Source organism: Equus przewalskii, chromosome 8, assembly GCF_037783145.1.
Source record: "Equus przewalskii isolate Varuska chromosome 8, EquPr2, whole genome shotgun sequence".
Taxonomy (NCBI): Eukaryota; Metazoa; Chordata; class Mammalia; order Perissodactyla; family Equidae; genus Equus; species Equus przewalskii.
In genome coordinates this window covers 21,704,742-21,726,647 of record NC_091838.1, presented here as the reverse complement: position 1 = coordinate 21,726,647, position 21,906 = coordinate 21,704,742, and the positions used below count along the sequence as shown (strand labels likewise).

Genomic DNA, 21,906 nt, shown 5'->3' with positions numbered 1-21,906 from the left:
TGTACCCAAATAAATGGATGACAGCCTTCAAATTATTTTCCATGGGGAAAAAAAATTCATTCACAAATAGTCACAAGTACTTATGGAGGGGCTACTGTGCTGGACATTGTGGGAGATAAAAAGCTTGTGACACAGACTCTGCTTCCAGGAGATGTGCACTTGAACTGTGGAGCTAAAACAGCAGAAAGGAAAGACACACACACACATACACACAGTACATACTCCTGAGCGTCCTTGGACAGAGGGACACATCACAGTGAACTAGAGGGAGGATTTAAAAAGAGTCTTTAGCGAGGATGGGGTGGATGGGCAGGGGGTGGTGTTTATTCCTAGAACCAATCAATTAGAAAAACTAAAATATTTGTATTTTCAGTAAGTTTATTTTGTTCTAATCTTCAGAATAAACAAAGCTTTTCCACAAAACACACTATGATTATTTACCTGTCTCATTGGTTAATTACCAAATGTTATATAGTCAAATGTAACGAATGAAGATCAGAGCCAGTAACATCACAGAAAAGGAATCTCTGCGGCTTTCTGTTATCGCCATGAGAGGCAAGTTATTAGAACAGTTTAATCACGGAATTATTCAAAATTCCTCTGGTAATACATTGAAGGCTTTCAGTCAAATATATAAGCTTGCTGAAACATAGAAATATTTCCAGTATAAACTGGACGGAACTGATAAATCAGCGCTTTATCCTCTTCAACATCAGATTCAAAATGATGGTTGTTTTTCCGAGCTGCAAGAAAAAAAAGAAGCGTTCATCTGTAAAAGGAGGATAAAATTTTCAAAAGCCTACTTTGTAACATTTCTTTCTATAATCAGCATTAAGTGGGAAAATACCACCAAAAAGGAGACATGCCCTACAAAACTTCCCCCAAATCAAGCAGCGCTTGATTTAGAGAAGTTACCAGCTGACACAGCAGCTTTATCCGCCCTGCACGGATCCCATGGGTGCTCGCACCACCATTCATTCAAACACTTACTAAGTGCCTACTGCGTACAAGACTTGAGGGAGGGCCTGAGGATGGAAATGTAAACCAGACAAGGTCCTAACGCTCAAGAAGTCTAGTCTAGTCACCACACGAATCGTATGCTGTAACGTTTTTACAGTCTATCTTCATTAGATGTTTCAAGAGTAAAGAAGATGGAGAAACTGGCAAAGCTGAAGCAGATGGAGAAGTGAGGCATTTTCCACAGCTAAGGCAGAAACAAGAAAAACAAGGAGGCACAAAGAGGTTGGCATGGCTAGAGTCTGGACATGAGGGACTGAAGGCTCACACTTTACCCTACAATCAAAATAAAGTAAATACAGGCTTTTATGGTATTTATAAAGGCTATCGCAAAATAAAGACCAAATAAGTAACCTTGCCCTGTGATAATACTGCAAGGAACTTTGCTCTGCCTAGTGCTGTTCTCATTGACTCCTACACACACGACAAGAAAATGCTTCTTGGGACTCATACTGCACATGGGAGAACTTTTTTCTTTTAATTTGGGGTTTTTGTCATGAAACGACCCATTCAACTGAGCACAATTCCGAGAGAACTCAGGAGGGAGTACTTTACTCGCAAGTGTGGGCAGGAGGGTTGATAAGAATTTGGGGCAAGCTTGCAGAGAGAATGCAAACAAGGCTTGCTGAAGTTTTCAAACGGCCTCGCCTCTCAGAGTCATTACATAGCATGAAACTGTCTGTATCTTCTACATAAAAAAAGCATGCAAAGCTTATTAACTTTCTTCAATGTGCCAATGCCTACAGACAGGCGGCCTTAAAACCACACACTGGTGAGTATATACTCAATTTACATAAGAACATCTAATTCTCAGAGAATGCTATAATTAAAGCATCATTCCTAAAAAAGAAGAGCAATGGGCGAGAATCTAAAAAGAAATATTCAAGAAAGAAAGAAAAAACAAGACCAATCCTTATGTTATTTTTCAAGAATTCAGCCCACTTTAGAGTGTAAAATCCTAACTGAAATAATTTGTCCTGGGTTTATTTTAATGCCTAATATCTGAATTTCAGGGCTTTCACATGATGTAACTTTTTTTAAAAGTTAGACCTATAGAACATTTATAGAGCAAAAGAGTATACAAAAGTTCAAATAAGGGCAATTTCCTTCAAAACTACGCTAGAGTGATAAAATTATATACCCATATATTACCTTCAGCAGCAAAGAACTCTGCTAAGTAAAATGCAGCTTTCACAGCATTAGGCGAGTGAGAAATGCCTTTCTCTATCTTCCACTCATAAGGTCCCTTCTCTGGATGCCACTGGACACCATACACTGGATACTTGTATCCTGCATGAAGAACACAAACGAGGAAGTAGTAGGTACTAAAAATAGCCTACGACAGTACTTACAATTAAGTTACGTTTCATATCCTGTGTAAAACATTATTTTATAACTTAGAATGTCAGAAAAGTAAAATTGCACACATTCTCTCAGACAGAAAATAAAGAATTTTAGTTCACAGTCAATGTGAAAACTCACAAGACAGTATTTCACTGATTTTCAACCTTTTACAGTTTGTAATGATTCACCTTACTAGATAATCAGAGTAGAGGAAAATCGTTGAGCCTTTGAATGTAACCCAGTTCAATAGTCAAGTGCACATTGATTAGCGACACAAGTTTCTTCCATGATGGGTCTCTTTCGCCTCATTTCATACCACGTTTTCATCCCCCCTATAATGATTTATTCATATAAGAATGAACTGTGCTAGCACTTTTGGTGTCCTTTTATGTAACCCAGTTTGTCTCAGCCTAAATTGTGTCTCGCTCAGTCTGCAGAATGGTTCACGACTTCCTGGTGGCAATTTTTAGAATAGTTTCTAAAAGTTTAAACTTAGTATGAAAGATTTTGGGTAATATATTTTAATTGTTTTTAGAACTCTTAAATATCTTTATACATAAAAAAAATGATAGGGTCCCTAGGATTCACTTCAAAAAATAATCTAGTATGGGGAGAAGGTCAATGTGAAACAAGAATGGCCACATACGTATTGACAGCTGTTGAAGCTTAGAGCCAGGTACCTGGAGGTTCATTATACTACTCTCTTTCCTTATATATACATTTTTTAAATTCCATAATTTTTTTAAAAACAAGAATATGTATAATACGTACCTCCTGAAAAATTTATATACTCATCTCTTTTCTTCTTTACATAAGACTTTCTTCATTTTAATTAAAAAAAAAATCTTCCCTCTATTATTTTTGTTTTGAAATGATAACCCTAACTACCATGGGAAAGTACTTGGAGAAATGAAGAGAACTAGCTGAAAGCAGAGATATCTAGGGGAAAGAGCACTGTCTTCTCACATCCCACAAGGCTCTGCCACTAGAGATCATGTCACAAGAAGGAAACAAATTTTATCCTGGCCTTCTTGGGGTTCATAAGAGGGACAAACCTGACAGCAAGAGGCTCTCATCACTCTACTCCGTCCCTCCCCATCGGCCCTCTCCCGGCCTCCTTGTGACTTTGCACTTTCCTTCTCTTGTGTCTGGAACCACACGTGAAGCTACTGGCAGGAACCCCACAAGCTGGATGACTACGAAATTAACTGTTACACATAGTTAATTGAGAGCCAAATCTAATATACTTCTTTGAGATATGAAAAGTATTATTTAGGATAAAAAATGCCTTAAGTGATCAACTATAACAAGGATTTAACAGATAGATAGATAGATAAATGAACAGACAGAGAGAGATAGACACTGACATTCAGAAACAAGCGAGATTTACTATCCCTTAGTAAACTGCACTGCTAAAAGATCAGTGCAGCTTCCTGACAATTGTAGGAAGCATGCCCTGTTTCACTAATTTAGAACAAAGGTATCAAGAGTACAAAAAAATTTGCAAATAAGAGCATCTCAAGTGTTGCCATGTAGCAGGTGTCAGAAAATTTTCAGAAGATAAAATGTTCAAAAGAGCCCAGTAAGATGATATAGCCAGGAGGACAACCAACATGGAACTGATTCCCTAACTGCCAACCCAACACTCGTTCATTTAAGCGATTAGTTATTCACTCCACATCTACTGAGGTTTACACAAAGTCCTGGAAACATAAAGAAGAGTAAGACACAGGTCCAGCTCTCAGTGAGCTCTTAATCTAGGAGGAAAGACAGAGCATGAGCAAATGACGCACACAGAGACACCCTAGGTAGCAGAGAGCAAGTATAAAGGAGGAACAGTGAGGATGTGGGAGGAAGGATAATGGGCAGGGCTGGTCCCTAGGGGATGACCACTCACCTGAGTCTTTAAAATAAAGACAGCTAAGAGTTCATCAGCAGCAGGGAGTGGGGAGGAAGGAAAGCTTTTTGGAGGAGAAGAAAGAACATTAAGAAAAAGCACAAGGGCAAGAAACACTGCTATGTGGAGGGCTGGGTGGACTAAAGACACACAGGAATGAAGGCAGAGAACGAAGGGAGAGATCATGGAGAAAATGACCTGGTAAATCCCGACTTGACCCTCCAAGTGCTGAAGAGGCACTGAGGAGCTTTCCTCAAGCAATATGATCAGTTTGGTTTCTCGGAAGACTCGTCAGTGGCTGGCTGGAAGGCGGATTTATGGAACAGTTAGGAGGATACTGAGGCACGCCAGGTGGAGGTGGTCAATGCTGAAGCAGGACGGGGGTAGGCCAGATGGAGAGGAGGTGACATATTCAAGAAGGATTTGGGAAGTAGAAAGGCACGAATTTTTCACATGTGGAGAATGAGGGCAGGAAGTCAAGGAGAGCTCTCAGGTTCCTAACTTTGGATGAAATAGTGAACGGCGATGCTATCGACTGAAGTGAAAAATAGAGGATGGGAGACACGGTTACAGGGAAGATGATGAGCTCAGATGGTAAGTTTACATCAGTCTGGGTTGATCAGCCTTCCCCAGAATTCGCCAGATACTGTTTCTAAACCCATAGATGTCTGACCTCTCCCAACAAGTGAGCCAGTGATATGGCCAATCTTTGAATAACATGAACTATTTCCACTTCCACTTTATTCCACTTTATTCCGCTCCAGTACCCTGGCCTCTCGAGTAGCACTAAGCAACCTCACCAACTCAAAGACTGCCTATTGTTTCTGCAAGTTCCCATTCATGGTACTTTGCTCTTTGTGCATTAGTGATTTCTTGGCTATGACTTGCTCATTTTCCTTAAAACCTCGTACTATGGAAATTCCTTGAAGTCTGAGATAAATGTAGTTTTCTCCCGAGAATATTATTTCTGTTTGATTTTACCATGCACACTGGGGCACTATCAGTCTGAGTCAACTTTAAACAAGATTTCTGACTTCAAACAAGATTTGTTGAACTTCCCAGTTAGTATAATGCAAGCCACACTAGACCAGGCTGTCACTATGAATACTCAAGGCTTATTTCCCACCCCCACACTCTTAGTGCCAAGGTTCAAGAGGGGCAATTCTCCTTGCAGTTGTGCAGGCAGGATTCTTTGAGGGTCTAGCTTTTCAGGTCTTGCTCCCTGGGGTACTCTCCATGTCGGGGGTCCTGAGCTTTGTCTCAAGTTCTTCTGATTCAATAATAAAGCTGGTTTAAATACTCCACTTAACTTCTGGAGTTTATGGCCTGAGTGTCTTTACTGCCACTGCATCAATGTATTTAGGAAGATGTTTTCCTGTATGTCAGTCACATGTTTTGTTGTTGTCTAGAGGAACATCTTGTCAAGGTACTTAATCTGAAAATATTGCTAGAAACAGAAGTTACTTTCTCCATTTATTTCTTCATCCATTCTCCCTTTACTCTATACTTTTCCTCTTTCATCACCCCATTCTAGAAAATGACCCAGGTAAACCACACTGATTTGGAACATGGACAAAACACGTCTCCTGTCTCCAAAAATATCCTAACTTCCATCTTCAGGCTCCAAAGTAATATGATTTTATTTGTAGGAAAGAGAACTATAAAATCAAAATTAATAAATATACTCAGTGAAATAAAGTGCACATGGGCTGTGATATATACCTTCCATTGTTGAAATAAACTCAGTCTTGCCATCTGTATTTGTAGATAACACGTTGAAAAACTTCTTTAACTTTTCATTCGTTGTAAAATTCTGGAGTATAAAAATAAAACAAAATTATTACTTCTCTGGTTAATCTATATGCATTAATTTCATTATGTAATTAATGTGATACCTTCATGGACAGGCTCCACTTGTGGAAATTTGCAGTCAAAGGTTCTACTGATAATGACAGCAATAGGTCAGAAGGAAAATTCCGGAACATTCTGCTTTGCAATGTACCTGAAATAATTTAAGCATAAAGGAAATAATTTAAACACAGAAAAAATAAAATCCACTGAAGTCACTGATCTACAGCCAAAGAAAGGCCATTATTAAGACACAATCAAGATGACTAAATGATAAACAAAACACATCATTTCCACAGAAGTATTCCAGTCAGGCACAAAATGAGTTTAATATTCAAATCCAAATATGCTCCATCTTTAAGTACTTTTCTTCTATATTCTAAAATTCTTCTGATAGGATAATTAGCAGGCTAGCCATAGAGTAAGCAGAGTGTTTCAACTTGAGTTCCCTAGACAGGGCTAAAAAAACAGGTAAAATTTTCCACATGTGTATATATTTGTTTTCTCAAGAGAGGATCCAGATCTTTCAACATATTTTCAAAGGTATCTGGGACTTAAAAGGTGAAAAATATCAACAATGTAGAAAAGAACATTAACCAGGCCAAGAAATTTCTACTCAGTAAATAGACCGAAAAAAGCAATATACCTCACTGAAGGCTCTGAATTCTGACACATAGATTCAAATATAGCAAAGGGATAAAAATATCCTGATGGTGTTCAAGGCCCTGACACCAGCTGTCCCTAAACAAGACCTCTCACTCAGGATGCTAATGGCTTCCATGAGAATCTCCGTGCCTTAGATAATGAAAATTCACTGAAGTACCCTACTTCAATGGATTTTATTCCTTTTTTGTATAAACTGGGTTTTACCACATACAACCAAAACAGACTGACCTAATACATTCACTTCCCACAGGGTCCTTACAATCATTAAGTGAGATAATGTAAGAAAGAGCTTTCAAAAGCATAGAACATCCTACAGGTTCTATGTATAATAACTACTACCTTCCATCCAAAATCCTTATGAGAACAGAAATAGTTCGCAGCATTCATCTTAGGATTCAGAAATCAAGTGACCTACCAGAATCATTACCTATTTAGAAAGAGTGGTATGATAAGGAATTTGTCTGGTCTTTGTTCTGGGTTCCTGACAAGGAGATTCTAAAATCCTTGAAATTTCCTGAGTGTTGGAGTGTCTGTGTAATGCTACTGAGGTGACTGAGGACCCCAGATAGCTTCAGGATGAGGCTGGTCACCAGAAAGACTAACCACATGATTGGAGTAGGTTAGGATTTTGAGCCAGCCTGACCTCCAGGGATGGGAGGGAGACTGGAAACTGAGTTCAATCACATGGCCAATGATTTAATCAATTGTGCTTTCACAACGAACTGACAATAAAACCTCTGGAAAGCAAAGCTCATTAGAGCTTCCAGGTTGGTGAACGCATTAATCTGCCAGGAGGGTGACAGGCCCTGACTCAACAACGAGACGGCATGGAAGCTCTGCATTCCCTCCCAGACCTCATCTTGTGTGTATCCTTTAGAATAAAACTGTTAAGGCAAACACAGTATCAGTTCTGTGAGTCATTTGAGTGAATCATTGAACCTGAGGGGGTCAGGGGAAATCTCCAAATTTGTGGCTCGTTGGTGAGAAGTGGAGGTGGCCCAGGGATGTGACTTGTGGCTGATATCTGAAATAAGGGTCGTCTAGTTGGGGAGACGACCTTTAACTTGTGGAGTCTGCACTAACTCCAGGTGGTTAGTGCCAGAAGTGAATAGCCGTACACCCCAGCTGTGGCTGAAACAGAGTATATGGCCAAGGGAAAAACACTGTACTGTAACAACAAGAGCTGAAATTTATGAGAGTTGTACTTAAAGTGCTTAGTACAGTACCTGGAAAACATCATCTTATTTAATCTCACAAACAACCCTAAGAGACAAACCCTTTTACAAATCAGGAAATGAAAGCTCAGAGAGGTTACATGATTCCCCAAGGCAAAAGTGACAAAGCTAGGACTCAAGACCAGGTCCAATTTTAGAGGTCTTAATCATGCAAGGTCCTAACATCACTAGAAGCAGTAAATTATCAAAACTCAAAATTCCTTAAGCCATCTTCCTAACTCAGTACAAAAGTGATCATTCACATCTTCAGCCTGTGTAAATAATTTAAAAATTAATAAATGTTATCAGTAGTTTTGAATGTTATATTTGCTACTCATTAATCCTGCCCAGTTAATATTTTTAAAAGGGTCGAAAAGAGAATTCTCACCATTAGTGAAGTTCAGCGGCAGTGCACATCCATCAGTATTTGTGGAAGTTAATAAGGACTTGTTACTAACCAGATATGAAAGCTCTTCAAATCCAAGGCATGTGCCCCACACAGGAAAGTAGTCTCCAGCATTAAAACTCTTTGCAGAGTGAAAGAGAAAACAGCTTATTCAAACTTTTCAAAACAAAACTTAGACATTTGGCTTGTCATTACAAGGCAGGCACCTGAGTTATACACAGATCTCTGAAGAATTTTCCAGGATCCATAAGTAGGCTATCACTTATTCTCTCTTCAGACCAAGCTCCCACATAATAATCCAGTTTTAATCAACAAAATTATCAGGCCTCAACTGCCCTGGGAAAGAGACGGGCATCTGCCAGTCAACTACCACACTACACAAGTAATAATTAGGGACTGTGAATATCAAAAATAAGGACAGATAGATGCCTAGCTACATATTCTACAAATCTGCTTGCTGTGGATGATTGTCTAATTCTGAAGACACTCTGAAGTTCTTCCTCCATCATCTCAGAATTTATAGTAAGAGCTACATTATACCACCTTCAGCCAACCACATGTACATTAGGTAAAACAGCCATGATCGGGAAGGAAAGAACGGTCAGCGTGGAAGCAGCTAGGCAAAAGTAAAATAACTTTGCACAGAGTAAAAGCTGTCAACTAAAAAAGTACAAATGTATTGGGTTTCTTCAAAGGGAGTCATAACAATTAGCATGACTGGGGAAAAGTATTCTAGCAACTGAATTTTCTGGTTAACTGAAGATTAAACCCATATGTGCTGACAGTTACAAAAACGAGCTGTGTAACTTCTCTAAAAGTGGCAGTTTTCCTGCATAGACTGTAAAATATAACCTAACAGTAAGTAATTTCAAAGGAGAAAATCTGGGGCTTTTTTTTTCTGTTCCTCACTGAGAAAAATATAGAGTTACATTAATTCCTATACTTTATATTTCAAAAGGATTTTAACACTTTATGCACAGGTGTGGCAAATTTTATTTTTAGACGTTAGAACCATCTATGTTAAGTTGAAGGGTCTTACTGAATGTACTTATAATAAATACAAAAGAGGGATTACTGTTCTGTTGTCATATGTACCACATTTAATTTCTCAACTAAATGTTAAGTCCCCATTTGCTGGGACCATATCTTTCTTTTTTGTGGATCCTCCACACACTCCAGCAGAGCAAAGGACACAGAGTGGAACTGAACGGCTCTTCAGGGAGGGCTCTGTGGAGTCCAGAGGCTGTAGCGAAATAAGAAATTCAAGGCTGCTAAATTTTGTTCCTTTGCTTTGACATCCTTAAGGAGCTAATTACATTTAAAAAATAGATCTTTGGGTCTTCTGGGTTGGGTGGCTCCTTTTTTTTTAATTGAGCAAGCTGGTTACATGAGTCTGTATGCAAAAGGAAGAGTAAGCACTTTATAAGGACATAGATATTTCTCAAATGCATTTTAAATCACTCACACTATAAAATTTCAATTTTTTCACTAGATTTTTTAAACAAAATATCCACTGAGCATGCACCAAGTTAAGTACATGGTAGTATATGATATGAAATGAGGAATGGCTCAAAGGGTGTCAAAACCATGAAATCTGATGAGACATGAACAGCTAACCTCAAGATAGTAGGTCCTCTGAAATACAAGACCCTTAAGGTCATGGACGCTGTCATATTACAGAAGCGGAGCTAAATAAATGTTTGAACAATTCTACAACAAAGTACTCTAAAAGTTAAGCGGGAGTCAGATGCCATTCCAGCTGAAGTAGGCAGAGAAACCTCTAGAGAAGAGGAATAGCATCTTAGTCTTGAAAGATGGCTAAGACATAAGTTGAGGAAGGAGTAGAAAGAAACAGACTAAATGGATTTACAAGTAGGAGGACACAGCATATATGCTGGGAATACCAACCTGGCTTCAGTGACTTCCATAAGGAAAGGCTGGAAAAGGGGGGCTGTGGACACACTGTATGTATTGACCCAAAGACTATTGCAAACAAGTATCTCATATGCTAAAAGGAGTTCTTTAGGGAAGTTTTTTATGGGGCAGGGAGATCCTAGGGCCAGTGAGATTAACTAGAAAATCGCCATTCATAGTTAAGGAGAGAAATGGTAAGGATCTGAGCTATGGTACAAAGGCAGGCCCAGTGTGAGACATCACAAAGGAGTCAAGAGGCTCTGGTAGTAACTGAATGTGGAGTCTAAAGTGACTGCGAAGAAAGGCCAGATGGGACTGAGTGAGTTGGGATGAAGAGCAGCTTTCAAGAGGAGATAAGAATAAATAACATATGGACAATGTACCATACATCATCAAAACAGCTTACTAAGCCACCCTGAGGATCTGTTCACATTAATGAGCGGGAATAGAGAAGGCCAGTCAGCAGGGCTCTGACGGTTCCCGGGAGCTCAGAACTAAAGGAAGCAAACAAAATGGGGGAGAGTCGCTACTGGCTGCTGAAAGCGGGCACCTCAAAATTAAGAGGTGTTGAGGCCAGCGTAATTGTGAAGGAAGTACTACCATATGCTTAAAAAAGAATTATCCTCATGCAAATGCCAAAAGTCCATCTGGAATCATTGATATTTACCTGTATGGAAAAGTCGTAAAATATTTTGGCCACTTTAGCATAACCTGACTTCTTGAGGTCAGCACCTCCTCCAGGAAAAAGGATGCTGAAACAACATCAAACAGGGTGTATTTCAACCTCTCCCCTCACAAAAAAGAAATGATCTTTTTCTTTGAAAACAACTTTTTCCCTATTACATAAGCAGCAAGTTGTTCATTCAACAAACATATTCTGCTTCTTGCGTGAGCCAGGCTCGGCACTGGCGGGGAGAGACAAAGCTGAGTACTTTCTGCTGTAAGTAAGATGGCAGTCTAGAAGAAAACGTATAGCCTCTGAGGTAGACCATCTGCCACAAAACGATGCAGGACACCCCACAACTAAGAGTGGCTTCATGAAGACTGCTTAGCATTCTCCCTTTTCACTAACTCAGTATTTAAAAAGCTGCCTCGGCTCAAATTTGATATGTTTAACCCGAAAGTCCTTTCATAAAGTAAATCTTGACTGTCCTTCCCAGTTGACAAACTCCCTTAAAGCAAGGCTCTGCCTCTGTATCTGTGTTCCTCACAGAACAGCGGAGCACAACACAGCTCAACATATATATATATATATAGTTATATATATATATAGTTATATATATATATGTTGTATATGTGTGTGCATATATGTTGTATATGTATATATATGTTGTATATGTATATTATACGTTGTATATATATATTGTATATATATTTGTGTATATATGTTGTATATGTATATATATGTTGTGTGTATATATATGTTGTATATGTATGTATATGTGTTGTGTACATATATACATTGTATATGTATACACACACACATATATATAATAGGGGCTCAACAAAGGCATTTTTGAAGTTGCATTAGAGTACTGCTCATTTTCTGGTATATATTTTTGAGGTTCTACCATATATTCTAGTCTGGTCTTCAGCTTCTTTTTTTTTCCAGGAAGATTAGCCCTGAGCTAATTACTGCCAATCCTCCTCTTTTTACTGAGGAAGACTGGCCCTGAACTAGCATCTCTACCCATCTTCCTCTGCTTTATGCATGGGACACCTGCCACAGCATGGCTTGGTCTTCTTTATCTTTGCCCATGCCAAAGTACACTGCACGGAACAGGCATTGTAAATGTTTTACGAAATTGAACTGATTTTCCAGTAAGTACTTACTGACCCAAACTGAACTAAAGGCAAATGACTGTTATGAACAAAGTTTAAAAAAAAATAATAAATGAATGCAGTTTGAAAAAGTAAAAAAAGAAAACCTTTATGCTAAATAGACTTCCTCCACTCCACTCCCACTCAGAAACAAGCAGCGCTGAAGTCTGTTGTGCTGACCTGATAGATATGCAGATCTCCTCACCCTACCTTAAAAACAAAAGTCAATGAGAATAAACTAGTCACACCATTATGTGCCTCACTTTTTTCACATAACAATATCACACTGTTCAGGGGCCAGCCCGGTGGCGCAGCGGTTAAGTGCGCACGTTCCACTTCGGCAGCCTGGGGTTCGCCGGTTTGGATCCTGGGTGCGGACATGGCACTGCTTGGCAAGCCATGCTGTGGCAGGCGTCCCACATATAAAGTAGAGGAAGATGGGCACGGATGTAAGCTCAGGGCCAGTCTCCCTCAGCAAAAAGAGGAGGATTGGCAGCAGATGTTAGCTCAGGGCTAATCTTCCTCAATAAAAAATAAATAAATAAAATAAAAACAATATCACACTGTTCACATAACAAGGGTGATCCAAAGCAGCATCTACAGATATCCTCATTTTTTAACCCACGCATAATACTCTATTATACACATAGAGTCTATTTACTTAACCAATTCCCAATTGATGGACTATTGGGTGGCTTCTAAATTGGGGTTATTCCAGATAATACTACAATGCATATGTTTGGGCCCAAGTCTTCACCTTGGGGGAAGTATATTTGTAAAATAAAATTCCTTCTGAAGGATTTCTTGGGTCAAAGGTATGTACATTTTAAATTTCAACAGATACTGCAAAACTGTCCCCAAAAAGACTATTTAACTTACATTCCCATAAATAAAGTATGAGAATACATGTTCCCTCACACCTTCACCATAGAGTACAGCAAATTTTCTGATTTTTGCCAAGTTGATGGTTAAAAAATGGTTTTCAATTGCTCTAATTAGCTTTCCTTTAATTATGAGTAACACAATATTTTTTCCTATGATTAAAAGTTTTTTTCTGTGAGCTAACCAATCACATCTTTTGTGGTTAAGCCAGAGGATAGAAACTTTTTTCCGAGTTCTATTCAAATTACTGCTGAAAGATAACTGATTAATATCCTCAGACTCAGGACTCATAAACCCACTAAGCAAGCAGTATACCATGCCATTCAAAGTGGCTCCAAAGCACTTAAGACAAGCATTAAAAGAACAAAGATTATGCTACATACAAAAAAAAATTACATTTGTCCACTATGGTAACATTTATTTCTTAACTTGTCTTCTCCTCTCTGCAGGACTTTTGTATCTCTCAACAAAATAATTTCTATAAAATAACTAAGAAAACTAATGTTACACCACGATAAGAAAGTTACATAGAAACACCCATAATATTTATGTGTACTTTTTTTGCAGAAGCAGACTACACAGACCTCATACACTGTATCAAACCCCTGCAGCCAACTTACCCATTAATTGAATGGAAAAGCTTTTCATATTCTTTAGATGTAAGATCAAGCCTGAAAAAATACAAAGAATTACAAAACATCCATCTCCAAAACTTAAGAAAAAAAGTAAGATTCTAAATGTAGTCACCACATTAATTTTAAACAGCCAGACAAAAAATAATTCTTAAATCCTAGAAAATACTACCTCTCTACCTTCCTAAAGGCATTTTTTCAAACTACATGTAAGGCAAATAATTATATCCTTCTTTTGCTAATCAGACTAGTAAACACATTTTTCTGTGGTCTAAGGTAATTTAATATTGTTAAGTATGTATTAATATGCAAAACCTTAAAGACCATGAGATTTGGACACCAGTAATATCTCTGCTAGCCAAGAACTATCAAAAAAATGTAAGATATTCAGTAGTTTTATGTAAAGATTAAATAAAAAGATTAATTAACATGCCTATCTTAACTACAGGCAGCTCTGGCAGCTAAAAACCACAGTCACGCACCGCACGACAACATTTCAGTCAACGATGGACTGCATATAGTGATCCCACGAGATCAGTACCACGTAGCTTAGGTGTGTAGTAGGCTATACCATCTGGGTTTGTACAAGTACACTCTGTGATGTTCGCACAACTATAACATCACCTAATGACACATTTCCCAGAATGGACCCCCATTGCTAAGCGATGCATGAGTGTATATATAACACCAGGTCCCTGCTTCATCCCACCCCCACCAACAATGGCAGAGGTCTGGGGACTCCTGTATATTCAAAAGTCAGAAGAGTTCAGATCCAGGGAGAGACTACATGCAGATCACTGGAGACTGGCCTGATCTGCCCAGGTAATTACTCTGAAGCACTGAAGCCCCCTTCATCAAACAGCCCGTAAGGGCCTCCTAACAACCAACAAGTTATTAACCATTTTATTCCCTTCTCCAGAGAAAACCAATGAGATTAATCTATGACAAGTGGCCACATTTAATTAAGTCACAGTCTGATGGATTTGCTCTTTCTAAAGTGCAAGAAAATGCAAGAACACGGGAAGAGAGCATTTCCTAAAGAGAACTTTAGGAAATTCTTGCAAGAACTTTCCTTTTTAGCAGTCTTCTGGTTCTCTAAGAGAATAACAATGTCTAATGCCCTCCTGACCTGCCAGAGAAGAAACAGGTTTATGATCAAATGTCAGCTACAGTCCATCTCTGCCTCAGGGAAAAGTTTTAGGGTGAATTACAACACATCTCCCATTATTAAGTAGACACATTTGATGCCTAGAACTTGGTTGTGCTTTGCCAGCAAACCCCTCTTCTCTACGTCCAAATGACCTGTGCAAGTCCAGGTCTGTTCAGAAGTTCATAATAATCCTCCTTCTGGCAGAGAGCCACAAAGCAGTGGGTGATACTGAAACGGTGCTTACCGCCATCTTAAATGGAGGATTGGGAAGTGACAGGGAGACCAAATGTGAGTCCACGTTCCCAGTATTCTGCTAATTCAATCTCCCTAGATTGTGTCAACCAAAAAGGGGAACGAGTCAGGACCCAGAATCTTCCCCATGGATATTTAAGCCAGGGTGGGCAACCACCACCATCAGGAACCAGAGTGGATTTAGATCACTCAGCTGCATTCCAGAGACTCCTACCAGCTAGCCTTGCAGGTTAGTTTCAGTCGTTTCCTTAGTTCTAAATAAATGGTTCCCACGTTGTCCATAACTGAATTTTTGGGCCCTGCTTATCACTATTAAGTGGTTTAAGTGTTGTGGGGGGACGAGTGCCTCAGAGGCCTGGCAGGGAAAACAGCCCAGGTCACATTCTTTGAACACAGATGTGATCTGCATGTTGTCAGACTTTCTCGAAGCAAAAGACCCTCTCAATAGGGCAGGAGAAATAGTTCACTCTCTCTTTAACTAATAGAAAACAGCTTAAGCCTGGTAATGATGCAAATGACACAGCTTCAGCAGCATCAAAAGGGGTGACAGGCATTGTTGCCAATGGAGGGCACTTGCTCCATTTAAAATAAGCTCCAGATAATTGTCTTCAAAACAAAAAAAGAAGCCAGAAATTCAGACTTTTATGGAGTAGATGTTTTTATGATTTGAAAATATTTTTGTAAATGATTTGTAAATGTCCACTTTTATGATTTGTAAATGTTTAGAAATGTTTTAAAACACTGAGCGAATGAAACACATTTTTAAGATAAAAGCAGCCCATGGGCTGCAGCATGCCCCTCTCAGGAGGGGCACCCTCTGTGGGTTCCACTAGTCCCACAGGGGGAATGTATGATGACCTGAGAGCACGAGGCACCTGAGAGAGACGGCAGCAGAAAGAAGGTGTCTTTACCCATTCCAGAATTTTGCCTAGGTCTCCCATCCTCCACCTTTTCCCCTCTAAACTGCAGAAGTTGGCCCCTAGCATCTAAAATTCAGAAATGAACCCAACATTATTGGTGTGATCACATCATTCTACATTAGGTAATCCATCCTTTGCAAGTCACCCTGGGAATTTAGCTGCCACACATTACATTGTTTTTATAGGATCCTATCATTCTAATTCCAAGCAATATTCCTTAAAATGAACTTTGAGAACTCAAGCTGGAAGTAAAGATGTATGCTGACAGTCACATTTTCAGTGTCTCTGTCATAAATACCAGGATTCTGTGAATCATCCAGTTTCAAGATTTCCCCAGTTTCAAAACTTCTGTCATTCTCGTCTAATCCTCCCGCTGCCCTTTCATTCTATTAGTCACTGAGTCTAGCTGATTTTTTTAAAGAACGTTTACCTATCAGTTCTACAACCACACAGCTCTAAGCCCAGCCCTCATCACTTCACACCTGGCCTCTTGCATCAGTCTCTGAACTGGTCCACCTGCCTCTCGCCTCTCCTTCCTCCCATCCATGTTTTTGGCACTAATATCCTTAAAGAACAGCTGGCAGGAAAAGCTTCCATAATCAAAACTTTACCATTTTTTCCTGAAGATTCTCTGGAGCCTCTTCCTCAGTTCTAAAACTCTGGTGCTATTTGGGTTCAAATAAGATTTCATCTGAAAAATTAGATCTGCCACTAAAAAAATTAAAGACTAACTTCAAAAGCAAATGCTCATCTTGGGGTAGCGACAGTTAAATGTAAAAGATCAAGCAAGAAGACAATCCTTATGAAGCTAAACATAAAACCATTTTGTGGTACAATTCTCTAAATTGTAATATTTGCATTTTGATTCTTAATGTTCTATTTGAACAGTACTTTGTTATAGTTTTTAATGCAGAATTATTTACAAAAACAGGTTGCTTGGAGCAAACAACTGTGTTTTGTGTGTGAAATCTCTTATAATGGATTAGATGGGGGTGCTGGGAGATTCGAAAACAACCTAATTTGGGGTGGCAAGGTATTATAAATACTTGTAAGGTTTTGTTTGTTAAAAAAATTCAACTCTTTCCAACTCAAAATATGACACGAATCGTTTTATTCTTACTAGGCCATTACATCACAAAAATAATGCACCTCCTTTAAAACTGCAATACTTGCAATTTATACTGCAGCAAAACTGCTGCATTAGTCATTTACAGACTTTTAAAGTAGCGTGTGAAGGTATTTTAAGCCATCTGCTAGCAATCTCCTTCATTCCCTAAGTGTTCCCGTTTCCTAATATCATGGAACGAAGCTGGGTAAGTTGTAGAACCATTACTTTCAGGATGTCTGAGGAGGACCACCCCCCCTGGGGTAAAGGAAACCATCAGTTCATTCTCCATCTAACACACATGGCACACCTCTAATGATGTTATAGATACACACAGCTTCATGCTTAAAACAATTTAATGAGAGACTCTAAGCATGAGATTTGTGGCAAAAATCAGGTGCAATATTACCACATTTAAAGGACACAATCATAAAAGAGAAAGCATTAATTTTAGCGCTAAAACAGCAGTTTCTATTTATTCAGTGTAAAAAATGTGGAATCATACCTTATTGGTACAACTCTTGCACCTGCAGACTCCAGATACTTTACATAGGATGCAGCAATATAATATTTCCCCAGCTTTTTCATGTCCTTATCACGGCATTTTTGCATTAATATTCCTAAATTACAAAAAGAAAAAAAAAAGCTTTAGTTTCAAGCAATTTCCTCTTTTGCTGCTCTAAAACTGAAACACATCACAGTAAAAATGTCACTACTGTATTCATTTAATTCACAGAACTAAACATGAAGCTTCTCCTGCAAGTACATCCATAGACTTTGGGAAAGGAGTAATGGAGGCTGATGTGAGTGTTAAGAAGGCTGCCCTCTCTTGCCTCATCAGGGAGGCCAGAGAAGCCCCAAAGCAGGTTTACAATAGCACCTGCCTCCTTCACGCACCGTAGAATGGACCTCAGAGCACAGACCCTTATCTCTAGAAGGAGGCCTCTCCTTCCCCACACACACGCAAAGACACATTGTTTCCTTGACAACAAAGCAAAAGAGTGGAAATATCTTCCACCCACATCTCTCCGACATCATCAATAAGACCTTAATCCAAGCAACCACCATCTTGCCTCCCCTCCCCCAAGACTATTATAACAGCCTCTTGAAATATCTCGCCACATTCTTTCTTAAACAACCCCCACCAACTCCACCAGTTCTCCACAGGCTAAGAAAGCTGATCATATTACCACTCATTCATTTCAGGATACATTACTGAATCATACTATGTACCAGACACTGACCTAGGTGCTGAGGACACACGAGTAAACAAAACCAACAAAAACCCTGCCTTGTGGGCCTTAATTCTAGCGTGTGGAAGGGAGAAGAGCGAGGACAAACAATAAGCAAGACAAAAAGGTAAAACATGTAGTGTGAAGGCTGGCGGCAAGTGCCACGAAGAAAAGGTAAAGCAGAGGAAGAAGGTGTGTATTTGGGGGGTGGGGGGGGTTCCATATCTATAGGGGGGAACAGAGTCCCTTAAATATGGTGGCCAGGTGAGTCCTCCCTGAGAGGGTAGAACATGGCATTTGAGCCAGGACTTCAGAGAGGTGAGGGAGTAAGCCAGAAGCAGATACCTGGAGCAAGACGAAGAAGGAACAGCAGGGGCAAAGGCCCTGAGTCAAATGTGTACCTGTCACACTGCAAAGCGTCCACATCACTAGAGCCCTGTGTGAGCAAGGGAAGGACCAACAGGAAATAAGATCAGAGAGGCGAAAAATCAGCAGGGGTAGCTCCTTGCTTAAGCACCTAGACCCTGCATGTTCTGCCCCACCTACCTCTCCGGCTGCCTGTTACACTGAAACCTCAGCCGTTGCACAGTACTGGCATCCAGTATCCATCCAAAGATGTCTGTCCGGATAGTACCTGTGCTTGGATCATTCACTGCTTCACCATCGTGAAGACTTTCAATGTTCCCGTAGGCCACCTGACAGGAAGAGCTGTAGATCTCAATCACTTCTGTAGTCCCAGTTTCTTATGCTAACTGGCATTTAACAGGCTCTCAGTTAACATGCTAAATGCTGAAATTTACTCAGACTTTTTTTTTTAAAGATCGGCACCTGAGCTAACATCTGTTGCCAATCTTTTTTCTTTTCTTTTTCTTCTTCTTCTCCCCAAAGCCCCCCAGTAAACAGTTATATATTCTCAGTCAGACTGTTTTTCACCTCGCAGATAGGTAAGATCCTCTTCATTGAGGAAAATGAAATCAGGTAGGGAAAGAATTAGCGAGTGTCACAGGAAATGGAGTGGTACAGGGCGTGCAAAGGTGAGGTGCCACAAAGGAGGGCTGGGGATATGTGAGCACAAGGGACTAGAAAGGAGAAAAGTACACTAGAGGAGGGAAGTTCCACCAACTTCTCCCCTCCTCCCGCCGCACACTTATTCACTTTTCCCATCCTAGGAAAAGAGTTCAGGCTCTATTCCCCACCCCCTCAAAATGTGACAAAATTCCACGCTTATTTTAAGGCCATCTCACAACTTTGTGGCCTCCTTGTCTTCAAACCCTTTGCACTTCCTAACTCAATGCTTTGCACCTAGTAGGTGCTGAGTGAACTACTCGGTGGTAATTGATCAGGGTGATCAAAAGCATACTCACTTTTTCTATACTTGACCCTGGACTACCACCGTTTCAAGGAAACAGAAAAGAATTCTCCCTCTTCTTTCCTTTGTTCCTCCTCCCTGCACCTAGAATTCCCAACACACTACACAGAATTATACTTTGAGTTAATTCTCCTCGGAGAATCTAACCAACCATTTCAAACGGCTATAAAATAAGGCACACCAAGTTCCAAACATTGATACACAAAGCATTTGAAAACTGGGCACTACCAATATACACGAAAAAATGTTCATCTACTTTCTAATTACAGAATACACTGCTCATCTTCATGGGGGGAAAAAACAGTATGAACGGCATAATACGACAGCTAAAATGAAGCCAATCTTAATTGTCTGCACATAAATTACTTTTGGCAAATTTTATATTAGGCCTCATTTCTCCTGGGTTGCTTCCCCCCCACCCCCCGCCCTGTCTCAAACGTCCGTTCTGGCAATGCAAACTGATTTTACTGTCTTTTTAAAACATAAATGAGTTGAAAACGAAAAATTACATGCTTCACTTTAACAAAGAGAACTGACATTAAGATCATACTAGCCACCACTGCCCTTCAATGGTGAAGATGGCAAAGTCGAAGGAATATCACAATTTCTAGATTATTTACTCAATTAGATTTTTATAAGTATAATGCATTGTCTTGAAAGAAGGCCTCGGCCAGTGAAATTCTAGTAAATATAATGCATGTATAGAATTTGTTTAATTAGCAGAAATTCCCAGCTAGGTACAAAGAAGAAAGCAACGCGCAGGATTCTTCACGGCGCATCCTCCGCTCTTCCACCTTGATGAGCAAAATCAGTTTGAGGAAATCACCGAGGTATTAGCTTATCTCAGCACGATCTAGATGGTGTCTTGGCTTGGCTCTTGTGCTGTAAGGGAAGGCGCACTTCGCAATCGTGAACCTGGGCTTCTCCAAGGCAGGATGCGCTGGCTGCAGCCCCGGCCCCGCCCCTGCCCGCCTGCTTACCGATGATGGGCTTCTCCGAGGTGCCGGCGCGAGGAGCCGACAGCCTGAAGCTCGCCGCCCCGCACAGGAACAGGCCCAGCACGCAGAGCAGGCGGCCAAGGCTCGCCATCGCGCCGCCGCCTCCCGCTGCCTTTCAAAGACTCCGCGAGCGGCCGGGCTGCAGGTCTGCCGGGGCCTGGGGGCCGCCCGGTGGCGTCGAGCGGGGGCGGCGCTCCGCCGCGGGGGCCTCTGGGAAACGCAGTCCCGGCGCGAGGCGGCCGCGGGGAGCGGGGCGCGGCTCCTGCGGAGGCTCCGGATGCCGCTGCCCTTTCGACTGTTACAGCGGTGTGCCCCTCAGCAACCCAACACCAAGCTGGGGCGCCCACCCCAGGCTCTCGAAGGGGCACCTCTGGGTCTCGGCCTCAGCGAATCTGACGACCTGGCAGCGGGGGAGGCTGGCCAGAGATCTCCAAGTCGCCTGGCAGCCCTGCGCCACCTGTAGCTCCTGCTTAAAAGGCCGGAGCCTTATGTGGGAATGCTGACAGCCGAGTTTGACTCTTGAGCTTCGCTATAAGGAGAGCCGTGACCTCGGAGGTGATTTCCACATCCTGCTGTTTATTTGCAGAGTGGAGGCGTCTGGAGGAAAGGAAGCGCCGGGGAAGGGCGGGGTGATGGATGTGGACACGTTCGCGGGCGCACCGCCTCGTCTCGGAGCTGGGCAAGGAGGGGCCGACTCCCGGCAACTGCAAAGCGCGAAGTCCAGGCCAAGCCTGCAAATCATGCCTGCTGACTTCACTGTCAGCGCCACCGCAGACTTGTGTGTCCCACAAACAGGGACAGAAGTGATGATTTTGGTGCCTATTCGTTAAAAGTATTTTGAGAGTTCTGTTTAAAATTTTAAGAGATTTAGAATCACTAGGTATATTTTGGTGGGAAAGTAGGTAAACGTCAGGAACCTTCTTCTGTGTGTGGAAACCTATGAGTATAGGAATGGCTTGTCCTAGGTGGAAGGTCCCACCGTAAGGGCCAAATTAAATTCAGAGCAAAATTGAAGAGTATTTGGAAATCTACTCAATCAATGCTAAGTATGGAGAATGCAGAGATGAATTGGACAATGTCTTTTACACAAGATGTTTGCGATTTAGTAAGGAAATAAGACAGGAAGAGAGCATGACTGTAGAGAGAACAAGACCATAGCTGGTATATTTCAAGAAGAGTAAGTGCAATCAGTAGTCTGGTTTGACAAGAAAATGATGCTACTGTGGAAGGGCCTGGTGA

The 21,906-nt window shown here is 40.8% G+C and overlaps 1 protein-coding gene across 6 annotated transcripts; it reads right to left on the bottom strand.

Moving 5' to 3' along the window:
* Positions 1-360: 360 nt before the first annotated feature.
* Positions 361-21,375, bottom strand: GGH (gamma-glutamyl hydrolase). Of its 6 annotated transcripts, XM_070630510.1 has the most exons (11): positions 19,665-20,565; positions 18,847-18,995; positions 18,646-18,736; positions 17,574-17,688; positions 13,630-13,680; positions 10,974-11,058; positions 8,375-8,513; positions 6,154-6,260; positions 5,981-6,071; positions 2,170-2,307; positions 361-743 (listed from the first exon to the last, which is right to left on the bottom strand). In XM_070630510.1, exons 4-11 carry the CDS (start codon positions 17,678-17,680, stop codon positions 622-624), a joined length of 840 nt encoding a protein of 279 aa, XP_070486611.1. In that variant the 5' UTR covers positions 17,681-17,688; positions 18,646-18,736; positions 18,847-18,995; positions 19,665-20,565; the 3' UTR covers positions 361-621. The 6 variants fall into 6 exon arrangements, with proteins under 6 accessions (XP_070486611.1, XP_070486610.1, XP_070486609.1 ...); XM_070630509.1 differs by having other exon boundaries at positions 18,847-20,611; XM_070630508.1 differs by lacking the exon at positions 18,646-18,736 and having other exon boundaries at positions 19,665-20,578.
* Positions 21,376-21,906: the final 531 nt, after the last annotated feature.

Bases quoted from the DNA above. Each gene is read 5' to 3' on its own strand.
- GGH (XM_008523741.2), bottom strand. From the start codon at position 20,758: ATGGCGAGCCTTGGCCGCCTGCTCTGCGTGCTGGGCCTGTTCCTGTGC. The intron at 11,059-13,629 runs GTAAGTTGGCTG...ATGTTGTTTCAG, and splicing joins CTTTTCCATTCAATTAATGG to CATCCTTTTTCCTGGAGGAG. The intron at 8,514-10,973 runs GTAAATATCAAT...CACTCTGCAAAG, and splicing joins TTTACGACTTTTCCATACAG to AGTTTTAATGCTGGAGACTA.